We start from the raw sequence: 15,312 nt of genomic DNA on the forward strand, positions 1-15,312 counted from the left end.
GCCTGGGAGGCAGCTTTATGTAAAGGAAGCCCTGAGTTGGTGGCTAATAGGTATCTGTCACAGGGCCCAGCTGTCCCTGTCCCCCCAGGAAGAGACCATGGCAGAGCCTCCCAGGAGAAGGAGGGGGGGCAGAAATCCAGCAGGAGTTGGCACTTGTCAATGCCAACTCCCCATTAGAGGTGCCTTCCACCAACAGACTTTTTTTTTTTTTCCTAATTTATCCATTTATTCTGAGAGAGAGCGAGCAGAGGAGGGGCAGAGAGAGAGGAAAAGAGAGAGATGCCCAAGCAGGCTCTGCACCATCAGCACAGAGCCCAACATGGGGCTCAGACTCACAGACTGTGAGATCATGACATGAGCTGAAACCAGAAGTCAGGCCCTCAGCCGACTGAGCCACCCAGGTGCCCCCAGTCAGACATTTTTGAGAAACCAGTCAGGCCACACAGGTTCAAGGCCCCCTTAGAACAGGCAAAGGGCCTGGGAGGTGCTGGCTGTTCCCCAGCAGTGCAGAGGATGCGGGAACTTTAGCCTCCCGATGCCCATTAGAACCTCCAGGGGAGGAGGGGGAGAGAGGGGTCCTTGGCCCACTCCCCAGCGGTGGGGGACCAGGGAGCACCCTCAGAGAATGGGGCAAGTGACCCTCCCTGTCTCTGTGTCAGTGCAATGGGATGTCCAACCGCTTCTGGGGCTGGGGCCGCGAAGATGACGAGTTCTACCGGCGCATCAAAGGGGCTGGGCTGCAGGTAACGCTCGCCCCGGGGCTCCCCACCTCCTCAGCCATCGGGGCTGCCCCCGGTTCCCTGCCCTGCCCTCAGATGACATTCCTGGGGCTTGGGGATGACCTCCCCCAGTTCGGATCCCAGCCCGACCCCCCCATTGGGCACACCTCCTCTGCAGAATGGCAGTGCAGGCTCCTGCCTGTGGCCAATGGCCTGTGGCAGGCAGTGGGGCCCCAGAGGACTAGCGACAGGGACCAGGGGCGGCTCCGGGAGGGCGGCCTGACGCAACTTCCTTTGGCCTTCTTAGCTTTTCCGCCCCTCGGGAATCACAACTGGGTACAAGACATTTCGCCACCTGCATGACCCAGCCTGGCGGAAGAGGGACCAGAAGCGCATCGCAGCTCAAAAACAGGTGCTGGCTGGTCCCCAGACTGGGGATGGGCAGGTGGTGATGTGGGGAAGCAGCAGGCCGAGCGTGTCCCTGGGCTCTTCTCGGGCGGATGGCCCTGCCCTCCCCTGCCTGGCATTCTGCGCCAGTGGCCGTTACGGGCACCTGGCCACTGTGGGTAAGCTGAGACCTCGGGGTCCATGCAGGTGGGGGGCAGGGGAGGACCTCAGCCCTCTGGCCAGCGTCCCTGGCTGACCTGTGACACAGGAACCACAGTCCCCACGCAACCTCTTCTTCAGGAGCCGCATTAGCCTACCCGAAGAATGTCCACCCTCTTGCTTGCTGGTGGGGTGCAGCGGTGGCCTCAGGGCCCTGAGCGCATGCCCTCTCCCCTTTCCTCCCCAGGAGCAATTCAAGGTGGACCGGGAGGGAGGCCTGAGTACCGTGAAGTACCGTGTGGACTCCCGCACAGCGCTGTCTGTGGGCGGGGCCCCGTGCACTGTTCTCAACATCTTGTTGGACTGTGACAAGGCTGCCACCCCCTGGTGCACGTTTGGCTGAGCCGGCTGCACAGTAAGGAAGCCTGTGCCCACAGGCCACACTGCTCGCTCAGGCTCTGGAGAAAGCCGCAGGCCGCAGGCCCAACTCCCGAAGGATGCGGATGCGGGGCAGCCTGACGCGGCAGGTCAGAAGCCGCACATTTGCAGCAGCCCCACCCCCGGAGGTGGGCTGGACCCCGGACAGGACACACAGGGGTGCCTGGGACGCTGCTAGCAACAAGCATTGATGGAGAGAGGCTGCGTGTGGCTCTCCCCTGGGACTCTCCGCCCTCGCCTTCCTGCTCGCCCTGCTCTCCCCTTCTTAGCTGCCCAGACCTGAGGGCTTGTCGTCCCTTCCCCCAGACGGCCTCGTGCCCAGGCCACTGACGTGGGTGGCCAGGACGATGCACAGGGCTAAACTGCAGGCTCCTGTGCAAGCCACACAGGAAGGGAACGGCTGAGACCAGCTCTTGCTGCCTGTCACCACACAGGAGTGCGGGCCTGGGGTTGGCCAGCTCTTCTGAGTTCTCAAAAAGAAACTTGAATTCTGGATTCTTAAGTGAAATCGGTTAGTCTTTAAATGATAGCAGCTAATTGAAACTTCAGAAAAGTGTGGCAGGGCAAACCATGTGTCGCGGGCCACCAGTTTGTCACCTGGAGCTCAGGGGAAAGAGCTGGGGGAAAAGATGGCGACTCTTTTCCTTATAAGCGGTCAGGGGGGTGGGGCAGGGCTGGGGACGCCAAGGCCAGGGGAGGCTCAGATGGGAGAGACCTCAAAGGCCAAGCTTCCTGCTGTCTCCCACAGGCTTCACTGCCCCTCTGGGCAGTCTGACCCCCTCAGGCTGTGGTGGGGTCCGACTCTGGGGTGGGGGCGGCTTCTTTCTGCCCCATGGAGATGGACAGAAGTAGACCCTTGGGACCGTACTCGGGGTAGACAAAACGTGGTGGCAAGGACTTGGTCATAGCTTGAGGGTGGGAGGACCATGTTTCCGAGGCGAGAGGGAGGAGCAGGAGCATGGTGGAGTGTTCCCAGTGTGCGGGCATTTACCACTGTTCACACAGTGTCCAGGAGAGGTGAAGGAGGGGAGCCGGGGGGCTAACGACACTGGGAGGTGAGGGGCCCTGCAAGGCAGATCGCTCCTTCGCGGCATGGACTGCCAAAGATTTGGGCCAGTGGTCAGAGGAGTCCATTGTTAAGAGCGGTCTGCTTAACAATAAATAGGAAGGAAGGGATTGAAATCCCAGAGTTCAGGAGGGTGGATTCAACAGCTGTGCTCCAAAATGACTACCTCTCAGAGGGTAATCTCAGGGCTGCTGGGTGCAATTTTGTGGGTTGCACACTGCACCACCTGTGCAAAGCATAGTGGAGTACAGTGTATCTGTTCGGATGGACAACAGAGGGTCCTTATCCTCAGTTGCCCTTGCCCAGCAGTACAGCTTCCCTCAGTACAGTGAGAGGCAGATGGATTACTGACGGTGCAGGAGTGCTGGGAGGGGCTTTGTCAACCTGGACGCCCAGGAGAGGGGAATGAAGTGCCCCCTGTGTGCCAGTCTCTGTACAACCCTGGCTGCATCATCTTGGACTTAACACAACATGGAGGCAGAACAGCAGCCTGTTTGGTGTTGGTGCGACTGGACGTGACCTCACAGCGCCCAGCTTGTAGCAAGACTTAAAAGGACGAGGAGCTCCCTCCTTGCAACCTGCATGGAGGGCAGAGAATGCACAGAGGAAAAGCAGGACCCACTGCCTGATCCTGGACTGGGGTGCAACTCCAACCACATGGTCCCCCAGCCACTGCCACCACCTTCTTCAGGGAGCCTGTAGGCACCCAGCCCAGGCCTCCCCGGGGGTCGCTCCAAGAGAGCAGGAAGGGGCTGAGCGGTCCTGGCAAGGGTAAGAAGCAGAGCTCTGAAAATGCCCAAGCACTGTGGTTGTCTCTGTGGCTCCATGAAGAGAGCCTGGCACCCCCGTGTTGCTGGCCAGGGCGCAGGTGAGATCGGCCCTGGACGTAGCAGCACCTGCCCTAGCATCTGGCCCACATGGCGGCTGTACTAATAGCTTGCTGAGCGGTCACCATGTACAGAATCCTTTATGTTGCATTAGCTCGTGAGGCCCCCTCTAGCCAAGCCAGGTCCTGTTTATTAACCTGTTTTACGGATGACGATCATGAGGCATAGACAGATAAGTAGCTTGCCAGGGTCAGAGAGGTGATACCTGGTGGGGCTTGGGATCTGAACCCCAAGACCCTGGCTTCAGAGCCAGATTCCTTCATCCCTGGCCTGTAACAGCAGGTGCCAGTGCACAGAGGCTCCCTCCCTTCCAGACCTTCCCTCCTCCTCTTCTTGGCAGGGAGGCCTGACAGGGAGGGCTGGCCAACACGCTCCCGTGCCCCTCCTGCCTCTGGGACCAAGCAGAGCCTTGGGGGAGACACAGAGGGTCTGCCTGTGCCGCCTCTGCCTGGGTACAATGGAGATTTGGCTGCTGGAGAGGTCCCTGGGGGATCAGCGGGATCCACAGCGTGGCACTGTGTCTGAGGGGTGTACCTGGGGCTTGGGGAAGGCCTCCCCGAGGAGGCGGGACTTTCTGGGGGAGCCATATTGCAGTCGCGATGGGAAGGGTGCATCAGCAAGTGCAAGGCAGAGACACCAGGGACAGCATGTCATGTTGAGGGGCTTGGAAGCAATTTGGGGTGTCCCTGGTACCCCAATACGGTATAGGAGTCAGAGGAGGCGGGTAGCAGAGGAAAGCTTAAGGTGACCGGTGAGGATCTGTGAAGGCCACATGGAACAACTTGTACGCTATTCCACAGGCGCCGGGGCTCCAAGCAGGGGAGAGTCTGAGCGAGGAGACAATTATGGTGAGGTCTGCGTTACAGAAAGATCCTTGGGGACTGGTGCAGAGGCTTGGAGGATGGAGTCTGGACAGAGAGCTGAGGCTGAACAAGAGGTGATGAGTCCTGGGACGCCTAAAGGGCTCAGTCGGTTAAGTCTCCGACTCTTGATTTCAGCTCAGGTCATCATCTCACCTTTCATGAGTTTGAGTCGGGCTCTGCACTGACAGTTTAAAACCTGCTTGGGATTCTCTCTCTCTCTACTTTCTCTCTCTCTCAAAATAAACTTTAAAAAAATTAATCTAAAATAGAAAGAGATGATGAAGCCAGACTGAGCCACCCTTCATGGAGGGCCTGCCTCCCCGCACACTCTTTCCCAAAAGGACAAATGGAGGTCCGCGGCCCCTTTTCGCTCAGCCTTCATGCCTCCAGGGCATTTTTTTAAAGGACAAACCAAAGGAAAAGCAACTTCACTTTCAGCTTCCGCCTGTAAAGGGTTTGGGGAGGTCCGTCACCCCCACCTTCACAACAGGAACAAACCTCAGCAACCAGAAAGCAACCACTTTTCTTGAACCCAGCAGAAAAGTGACGCTCGGTGGGGCGAAGTGCCACCCTCTGAGTCTGGAGAGACCGGCAAATAGAGCTGAGTTCGGCTAACCTAGAGCAAAGCTGCTGGGGCCGCAGACTGGCAGGAGTACTTCTGTTCTAACTTCGACAGATCGTTGGAGGCTGAGGTGTGTGGCCAAGAGCAGAGGAAAGTCCCCTCGGTCTCTAGCAGAAGAAAGGAGAAAGTAGCCATTTAAAAATATACCCGGGGGCGCCTGGGTGGCTCAGTCATTTGGGTGTCTGACTTCAGCTCAGGTCGTGATCTCACAATTCAGGAGTTGGAACCCTGAATCAGACTCTGTGCTGACATCTTGGAGCCTGGAGCCTGCTTCAGATTCTGTGTCTCTCTCCCCCTCTGCCCCTCCCCCTGCTCATGCTCTCTCTCTCTCTCTCAAAAAATAATTGACATTTTAAAAAATGTTAAATATACCCAGAGCAGTCTCCCTGATGAAAGTCTGCTCTCCGGAGCCTGTTTCCCTCCCCGAAGGGTGGGACTAAGACAGTTACCCAACTTCGTTTCCTGCTAGCTTTTCTGCCTTACCCAAGGAAGAGGGGACAAAGCTGAGACACCTGTGAACGTCACAGCCCAGGGACACAGACTCACCACAATACGGAGACTTCATCATACAATTATAAAATGCTTCTCCTTCCCTAAACTCTTTGCCCACCAAGTCAACAGGGCTCTAGTGTGACAATAGCAAGTCACAGCTGAAAGAGCTTCAGGGCACAGACTGTTTTTAGAAAGTTCTTGGAGAGGGGCACCTGGGTGGCTCAGGTGGTTGAGTCTCCGACTTATGATTTTGGCTCAGGTCATGATCCCAAGGTCATAGGATCGAGCCCCGAATCACGCTCAGCGTGGAGTGTGCTTAAGATTCTCTCTCCCTCTGCCCCTCTCCCTTACTCTCCCTCTCTCAAATAAAAAATAGGGACACATGGGTAGCTCAGTGTTCGACTTCGGCTCAGGTCATGATTTCATGGTTCATGAGTTCGAGCCCCGTGTCAGGCTCTGTGCTGACAGCTCAGAGCCTGGAGCCTGCTTCAGACCCTCTGTCTCCCTCTCTCTCTGCCCCTGCCCCACTTGTGCTCTTTCTCTTCCTCTCTCAAAAAGAAACATGTTTTAAAAATCTTTAAAAATAATAATGAAACTAAATTAAATTTAAAAAGTTTTAAGTAATATTAAAAAATGTTTTAAAGATAAAAATCTCTTGGAGAAAGTCAAGGACAGCAGAGGAGAAACAAACAAGGACACTAGAAGAACTTAAAGCACCCAACACTTCAGTCAACATCAAAGCCGTCCAACTCCTAGCCAGACTACGTCCAACCTCACACTAAAGGTCTGTATCAGTCCCTTTATCCAATACATCATGCGTTTCAAAAGCCATGCTAAAAGGTAAGAAAGAAAAAAACAAGAGCCTGAAGAGAAGAGCAAGAATGAGAACCAAACTCAGATACAACACAGAGTTTGGAATCATCAGAGAGGACATTTAAAATAACTATGACTTGTATGTGAAAGGCTTGGTATATTGTGATTTATCAGATATAAATATACATTGGGGGGGCACCTGGGCGGCTCAGTGAGTTAAGCGTCCTTCTTCGGCTCAGGTCGTGATCTCATGGTTGGAGGGTTTGAGTCCTACGTCGGGCTCTGTGCTGACAGCTCAGAGCCTGGAGTCTGCTCCAGATTCTGTGTCTCCGTCTCTCTCTGCCCCTCCCCTGCTTGTGCTCTGTCTCTCTCTCTCTCTCTCAAAAATGAGTAAACATTTAAAAACATGTTTTTAATGCATTACCTGCTTTGCAACTAGGCTTTGAGTATGATGAACGCTGCATAGAGCACCCATGTCAATGTCGGCATGTGGTAACACTCAATAAACAGTAGCTATAGCCGCTATTAAGCCTGTTTATATGCATCCTCTATGCGGCTAGTTTAATAAGTAGAACACCATAAGCTAGATATTAGAAATAAAGGCATTATTAAATCTGTATTTCCTTTCTTCCTAAATTAGACATTATTAGAAAAACCGAGACTATAGTTCAGTGACTTGCTTAAGTTACCTACCCGGAGAGTAAGTGCCTGAATGGAATTCAACTTTAGTTTATTTCATTGGAAAGCCACTTTTCCTACCTCTGTTGGGAAAATGTTTTCCTCTAGCTTTTGTTGTGGTTGTGTTTTATTGTTGTTTTTTGCATTTGGAGGTTAAGGGCATAAAGAAAGAAACTTGAATCAGGCTAAGCTGAATTATCAGGGAATAAATAATAAGGAAGCAGAGCCCACAATGCTTTTTAAAAGGTTAATTTTAGGGGCGCCTGGGTGTCTCAGTCGGTTAAGCGTCCGACTTTGGCTCAGGTCATGATCTCACAGTTTGTGGGTTTGAGCCCCACACCGGGCTCTGTGCTGACAGCTCAGAGCCTGGAGCCTGCTTCGGATTCTGTGTCTCCCTCTCTCTCTCTCTCAAATAAATAAAACATATAAAAAATAATAAAATAAAATAAAAGGCTTATTTTATTCACCCGGTGCTCATCAGGACAAGTGCCCTCCTTAATCCCCATCGCCCATCTCACCCCTCCCCCCAACCCCTCCCCTCTGGTGGCCATCAGTTTGGTCTCTAGCGTTAAGAGTGTGTCATCTTGGTTTGTTTCTCTCTCTCTCTGTTTCCCCCCCTTTGCTCATCTGTTTTGTTTCTTAAATCCCACATATGAGTGAAATCATATGGTATTTTTTCCCTTAGCATTGTACTCTCTAGGTCCATCCATTGTGCTCTCTAGGTCCATCCATGTTGTTGCAAATGGCAAAGTTTTATTCTTTTTTATGGCTGAAAACATCCCATTGTATATATCTACCACATCTTCTTTATCCATTCATCCACCAATGGACATGATGGGCATTTGGGTTCTTTCCATAGTTTGGCTATTGTTGATAATGCTGCTATAAACAGGGTGCATGTACCCCTTCGAATCTGCATTTTTGTATACTTTGGGCAAATCCCTTGCACGATTGCTGGATTGTAGGTTAGGTCTATTTTTAACTTTCTGAGGAACCTCCATCCTGTTTTCCAGAGTGGCTGCACCATACTGTTTTGATGACTACAGCTTTGTAATACCTTGAAGTCCAGAATTATGATGCCTCCAGCTTTGCTTTGCTTTTTCAAGATTGCTTTGGCTCTTCGGGGTCTTTTGTGGTTCCATACAAATTTTAGGGTTGTCTGTTCGTTCTAGTTCTGGGGAAAATGCTATTGGTGTCTTGCTAGGGATTGCTTTAAGTGTGTAGATTGTTTTGGGTAGTATGGACATTTTAACAATATTTGTTCTTCCAATCCATCAGCATGGAGTATCTTTCCATTTCTTTGTGTCTTCTTCAGTTTCTTTAATCAGTATTTGATAGTTTTCAGAGTACGGGTCTTTCACCTCTTTGGTTAGATTTATTCCTAGGTATCTTATTACTTTTAGTGCACTTTTAAATGGAACGGTTTTCTTAATTTCTGTGTCTGCGGCTTCATTTTTGGCGTATAGATATACAACAGATTTCTGTACATTGACTTTGTATCCCGCGACTTTAATGAATTTATTTATCAGTTTTTTGGTGGAGTTTTTTGGGTTTTCTGTATCTAGCATCATGTCACCTATGTATAGTAATAAGTTCTCCTTCTTCTTACCAATTGGGATGCCTTTTATTTCTTTTTGTTGTCTGATTTGCTGTGGCTAGGATTTCCAGTACTGTGTTAAATAACAGTGATGAGAATGGACATCCTTGTCTTGTTCCTGACCTTAGGGGAAAGGCTCTCAGATTTTCCCCACTGAGGATATTAGCTGTGAGTTTTTCATATAAGGCTTTTATTATGTTGATGTATGTTTCCTCTAAACCTACTTTGTTAAGTATTTTTATCACGAATGGATGCTGTGCTTTGTTAAATGCTTTTCCTGTGTCTATTGAAATGATCATATGATTCTCATCCTTTCTTTTATTATTGTGGTATATCATGTTGATTGATTTGTGAATATTAAACTTCCCTTGCAGCCCAGGAATAAATCCCACTTGATTTTGGTGAGTGATTTCTTTTATTTTTATGTTTATTTATTTTTGAGGGAGAGAGAGAGCACAAGTGGGGAAGGGGTAGTGAGAGAGGGAGACACAGAATCTGAAGCAGGCTCCAAGCTCTGAGCTGTCAGCACAGAGCCCGATGTGAGCCTCGAACTCACAAACCGCTAGATCATGACCTGAGCTGAAGCCAGACGCTTAACCAGCTAAGCCACTCAGGTGCCCCAGTGAATGATTTCTTTAATGTATCATTGGATTTCGTTTCCTAGCAAATATTGAGAATTTTTACAACCATGTTCATCAGGGATACTAGCGTATAGTTAGTTCTCTTTTTATGTGGTGTCTTTATCTGGTTTTGGTATCAGGGTAATGGTGGCCTTATAGAATGAATTTGGAAGTTTTCCTTCCTTTTCTGTTTTTTGGAAGGGTTTGAGAAGAATGGGTATGAACTTGGGGCGCCTGGGTGGCTCAGTCGGTTAAGCATCCGACTTCAGCTCAGGTCATGATCTCACGGTTCGTGGGTTCGAGCCCCACGTCGGGCCCTGTGCTGACAGCTCAGAGCCTGGAGCCTGTTTCGGATTCTGTGTCTCCCTCTCTCTCTGACCCTCCCCTGTTCACGCTGTCTCTCTCTCTCTCTCAGAAATAAATAAAACATTAAAAAAAAAAAAGAATAGGTATGAACTCTTCTTTAAATGTCTGGCAGAATTCAGCTGGTCCTGAGCTTTTGTTTGTTGGGTGTTCTGATTACTGATTCAATTTCTTTGCTGATTATCAGTCTGTTCAGATTTTCTACTTCTTCCTGAGAGCCCACAATTTTTATGAATTCTCATCCCAGAGACTTCCAGAAGCCATTATAACTCCAGCTAACCTTCTAATGCAGATTTAAAATGGCATGTGGTAATTATGTATCCTTGGTAATTAGTAAAGGCACTTCAGTAAGTGAGTTGGTGAGAAGGTGAATTGCTGAGAGAAATGATTTCCATGAGGGTCTTGAACATCAAGCAATTCTTCATCTACTACAGATCTTTTTTTTTTTTTAATGTTTTATTTATTTCTGAGAGAGAGAGAGAGATGCAGCGTGAGCAGGGGGAGGTTCAGAGAGAGGGAGACACAGAATCAGAAGCAGGCTCCAGGCTCTGAGCTAGCTGTCAGCACAGAGCCCGACGCGGGACTCAAACCCACGAACCGTGAGATCATGACCCGAGCTGAAGTCGGACATTTAACCGACTTAGCCACCCAGGCGCCCCCACCTACTACAGATCTACCAGCATCGACCTTGACCCAAAGCACTCCTCTGAATCAGCCCTTGTGAAAGTGCTTGTGTAACTCACCGGTGTTGGTGGTTTGCCTTACAGCATTTCTCAGCCTGGGGTGATTTTGTTTTTGGAGGTACATTTGACAATATCTGAAGACATTTTTGTTGTCATAACCATGGGGATGCAACTGGCATCTAGTGGGAATATGCCAGGGATGCTGCTCAATGCCCTGCCATGCACAGGTCAGCCCCCACAATGAAGAATCATCTGGCTCAAAATGTCAGTGGTGCTAAGTAATATAGAGCTCCAGCCTCACCATCCACTAGCTGTGTGTGGCTTCCTTCCCTTTCCAAGCTTCTGTCTCCTCATCCGGAAAGCTAAATAGCATGATGTAGCTATGAAGTACCTAGCACAGATAGTACATGCTCGGTTTAATTACTTTTGACAGGGGCGCCAGGATGGCTCAGTCGGTTAAGCATACAACTTCAGCTCAGGTCATAGTCTCGTGGTTTGTGAGTTAGAGGCAGGCTCTGTGCTGACAGATCAGAGCCTGGAGCCTGATTCAGATTTTGTGTGTGTGTGTCTCTCTTGGCCCCTCCTCTGCTTGCATGCTGTCTCTCTCCCTCTCAAAAATAAATAAACATTAAGAAAATTTATTTTTGATATGTCCTGGGACACAGGCGGATTTACTATTCCTGAAAAATAAGAAAGCATTTTTTAAGATGTATTTTCTTGCTTCCAAGCATAGCTTCTGCTAGTCAAGGTACTGTTGTAGCTGTGGGGAACTTTTTAAAAGTTCATTTATTTATTTATTTAAGCAATATCTACACCCAGCACGGGGCTCGAACTCACAACCTCAAGATCAAGAGTCGCATGCTCTTCTGTCTGAGCCAGCCAGGCACCCCAAAGCTGTGGAGAATTAAAGTCTGTAGACACTTCTTTTTATCTCACCCAGAATAGCTCAGAGCCAGACACTCCTCTAATGCTCTCGAGTGACTTACACGACTTGGATGAGCCAAGCACAAAACGGAAGACATTGCTCAGTTTGGTTCAGATGACTAGGGAAGTTCTGAGATTGGAACATGAGCTATTTCTGGTTTTTAGGTCCGAACCTGGACCTCTACTTTTAGGGGATTTTTTGGTACATTCTCATGAGTAGTAACAGTAACTACCACGTTTCACTGACTGGGCACCAGGAAACCCCTCACTTTGCAGATGGGGAAACAGGTTCAGGGAGATTAAGGTCCCTACCACTAGTGAGTGTTGGGAGGCTGGGATTCCAACCCAGCCTCTACACTTTTCCTTCTTTTTTTTTCTTTAAAGTTTATTTACTTATTTTGAGAGAGAGCACACTCATGCACGTGAGAACGGGGAGGGCAGAGAGGGAAGGAGAGAGAGAATCCCTAGCAGTCTCCACACTGACAGTGCAGAGCCTGACAAGGGGCTGGAACTCACGAACCGTGAGATCATGACTTGAACCAAAATCAAGAGTCAGACGCTTAACTGACTGAGCCACCCAGGCTCCTCTGTCTGCACTTTTCTATCGTTCTCTTGTGTAATTTTACCCAAAGCTTGGACCCTAACTCATTACAGTAGGGAGATTCCCCCTCTGATGAGGTCCTCTCTTTGATAGACCCTGACTTTGGCTTTCCTTTTCACACCTTCTACTCTTGCAAACGTCTCCTTTCCCAGAGAGGACCCCCGATGGGATGAAGTATGTTCCCAACAGAAAGAAACTCTAGGGCAAATTCAGTTTTCTGGAACAAATGGAGAAAACATTTTAGGCTCATTGGTCAAAATCAAATCTACTTACAAAGCCCTGTACTCGGGCTCGCTGTCCCTTGCCAGCCCCCCACCTCTACCAGCTTAACTAAAATGTAGAAAGTACAGGGTGATTGAATAGCAGCCTATAGAAGAGGAAAATGGTCTCCTCTGGGTATTTAATTTCACCATAAGAATTTTTTGTTTTGAATTTATTTTTTTAAAGGATTTCCTTTTTTTTTTTTTTAATTCTCAAGTTAGTTAACATACAGTGTAGTCCTGGCTTCAGGAGTAGAGCCCGCTAATTCCTCTCTTACATGTGACTCTGCTCACCCCGACAAGTGCCCTCCTCCATGCCCCTCACCCATTTAACCCACCCCCCAGCCCCATCAACCCTCAGTTTGTTCGCTGTATTTAAGAGTCTCGTTATGGTTATGGTTTGCCAGGATTTCCCTTTTTTAAAATGTTTATTTATTTTTGAGAGAGAGAGAACAGAGGAAGGGCAGAGTGAGAGGGGTACAGAGGCCCAGAAGGGAACTCTGTGCCGACAGCGGCGAGACCTATGTAGGGCTTGAACTCATGATCCATGAGATCATAACCTGAGCCAAACTCGGATGCTCAACCAACTGAGCCACCCAGGCACCCCTGTTGTTTTTAATTTAACTTGAATGCCTCTGTGCTGAATACCACCACCCTGCTTTACAGCCCAGCCGGTTCACCTTTTGTAAGGCATTTAAGTCTTTCAACTTTTGATCCACCCATTTTCTGAAGAAGCATTAAATAATAGATTCAGAGTCATATCTTTTAATTTCAGCACTTGAAAAGCTGAATTTTGGTTTATGTGGGTTTTTTTTTTAATGTTTATTTTTGAGAGAGAGACAGAACGTGAGCAGTTGAGGGGCAGAGAGAGGGAGACACAGAATCCGAAGCAGGCTCCAGGCTCTGAATTATCAACACAGAGCCCAACTCGAGGCTCGAATTCACAAACCATGAGATCATGACCTGAGCCCAAGTCAGATCCTTAACCGACTCAGCCACTGAGGCGCCCCTTAATTTTGGTGGATCTTAAGTAAGCGCGAGGCTCTGGGGAACACTGACGTGTATGCAGTGGTCATGTGTTGTAGATAGGATGGTAAAATAGCTTCTTTTTGTGGTCACTCTTTGACCTGCCTGCCTAGGGGAGAAAATCTGCATACCCTAAGGCTCTTCCAGAAGATCAAAAGGAGGCACACCTCTTTCTGGAGGCTAATCTAAGCCTTCTAGAATACTGATTCGAGTTTGCATCCTGTGCAGTGCAATACATTGTGTGTTCACTGTGGGGGGGGGGTGCAGGTGGTTAGCTGAGACTTCTGAGACTTGGTTATTTGAAAGCACTGGAGTGCTAAGAGACTAAAGAAAACTGATTAAGGTGTCATCAGGAATCCATTTTAATCTCTTTAGAAGAAAGCAGAGGTTTTATTTTTTTAATGTTTATTTATTTTTGAGAGAGAGACAGCGTGTGAGCGGGGGAGGGGCAGAGAGAGAGGGAGACTCTGGAGCAGGCTCCAGGCTCCGAGCTGTCAGCACAACCCAGGAGCTCCGAGATCATGACCTGATCTGAAGTCAGACATTTAACCGACTGAGCCACTCAGGTGCCCCTTTACTCTTTTTTTTATTTTTTTTAATGTATGTTTATTTTTGAGAGAGAGAGAGAGCGAGCATATGTGGGGGAAGGGCAGAGAGAGAGAGAGGGAGACACAGAATCTGAAGTGGGCTCCAGACTCTGGGGTGAGGTGTCCCAGATCCACTTATGTTCTACCTATCCCAGTTCTGATCCTGTTTGGCTTCTGACTCGACTATTTTCTTTACTGAAAGAGAAGGAGCGGGGCGCCAGGGTGGCTCAGTTGGTTGGGCATTGGACTCTTGATTTCAGCTCAGAATTTGTGGGATTGAGCCCCGCGTTGGGCTCTGAGCTGGCAGCATGGAGCCTGCTTGGAATTTTCTCTCCCTCTCTCTCTCTCTGCCCCTTCTCTACTTGGGTTTTCTATCTCAAACATAAAATAAATAAAAATAATAAAAATTTTTAAAAAGACAAAGAGGACTCATGTGCCTGTAGACTTATTATAAGTATTTGGACTCTCTGGATGTCCTTAAAGACTTGGGGCACCTGGGTGGCTCAGTCAGTTAAGCATCTGTCTTTGCTCAGGTCATGATCTTGTGGTTTGTGAGTTCAAGCCCCACGTTGGGCTCTGTGCTGACAGCTCAGAACCTGCTTAGGATTCTCTCTCTCCTTCTCTCTCTGCCCCTCCTTGGCGCTCTTTCTCTCTCTCTCTCAAAAATAAATAAATAAACATTTAAAAACAGGTACAGTGCACAGTTTGTGTATCAGCCTCTCAACCTCCTCCCTTCCACCTTTCACAACATCCAGGGTTTCTTTTAGGGGTCCACCCTCTACTCTCAGTCTTGCGGTTTGTGTTGAGTTGACCCCACCATGGGCTCCAGGGATAGGCTGTGATCAGTCCGAGCTAATCTGTAGATGCTATTGACCCAGCTACAAAGATGGACTCAGATGAAGGGCCGGCACCTAATTTGGGCAAGCGATTTGTGAGATGCTTTGTTCCCAGCTTTGGGGAAAGAAGCTTCTCTCTCCTATGACGGCTAATAAAGAGGCAGTCTCTCTGCCTCTGGATCTTGTTGTGTGTCATAGACTCTGGGTCTGGAGTTCTCTTGTCCAACAAGAAAGTGGATGCAGGATTAAAAATGTGAGAGAGGCTAATGTCTTGGAGGAGCCCAGAGCCCAGAAGAAGGGTCCTTGCTCCATTTTTATTAGGATCACAGGCTTACAAACGTGGTGATGGGCGTGCACTAAGAGGAATGACTCATGGGCGTGAGGGGAATGGGGTTTTGAAGACATGCAGGGTTAGGCGTTTCACTTGATAGGAAACAAAATCCTGGAATAGAGCAGAAAGCTGTTTATAGCAGATGTGAGGCGCCACCTCGGCTTACCTAAACTGGCCTAGGGGACAAGAAAGACTGAGCATGCTACCTCAGGCTCAACAAAGCACCTTTCTTTTCCTAATTAGCCTTGCTCTGGGCAATGCCCAGCAGCGGTCTATAGCCCTGTTTACCTGTTTTACCTAATTTGGTGCCTCCTTCCTGAGAAAGCAGCTTTCTGCTCTTGTACTAAATTGGGGGGCATT

General features: G+C 49.1%; 1 protein-coding gene across 1 annotated transcript in view; it reads left to right on the top strand.

Annotated features, from left to right (window-relative positions):
• The window catches only part of B4GALT7 (beta-1,4-galactosyltransferase 7), a 10,727-nt gene extending 8,522 nt beyond the window's left edge, over positions 1-2,205 (top strand). Inside the window, exons 6-8 of the mRNA XM_077746327.1 lie at positions 660-743; positions 1,027-1,131; positions 1,513-2,205. Coding sequence (XP_077602453.1) covers positions 660-743; positions 1,027-1,131; positions 1,513-1,668 — 345 coding nt within the window. The 3' untranslated portion in view covers positions 1,669-2,205. The remainder of the gene's footprint in view (positions 1-659; positions 744-1,026; positions 1,132-1,512) is intronic.
• Positions 2,206-15,312: the final 13,107 nt, after the last annotated feature.

Source organism: Crocuta crocuta, unplaced genomic scaffold, assembly GCF_008692635.1.
Source record: "Crocuta crocuta isolate KB4526 unplaced genomic scaffold, BGI_CrCroc_1.0 scaffold218, whole genome shotgun sequence".
Taxonomy (NCBI): domain Eukaryota; kingdom Metazoa; phylum Chordata; class Mammalia; order Carnivora; family Hyaenidae; genus Crocuta; species Crocuta crocuta.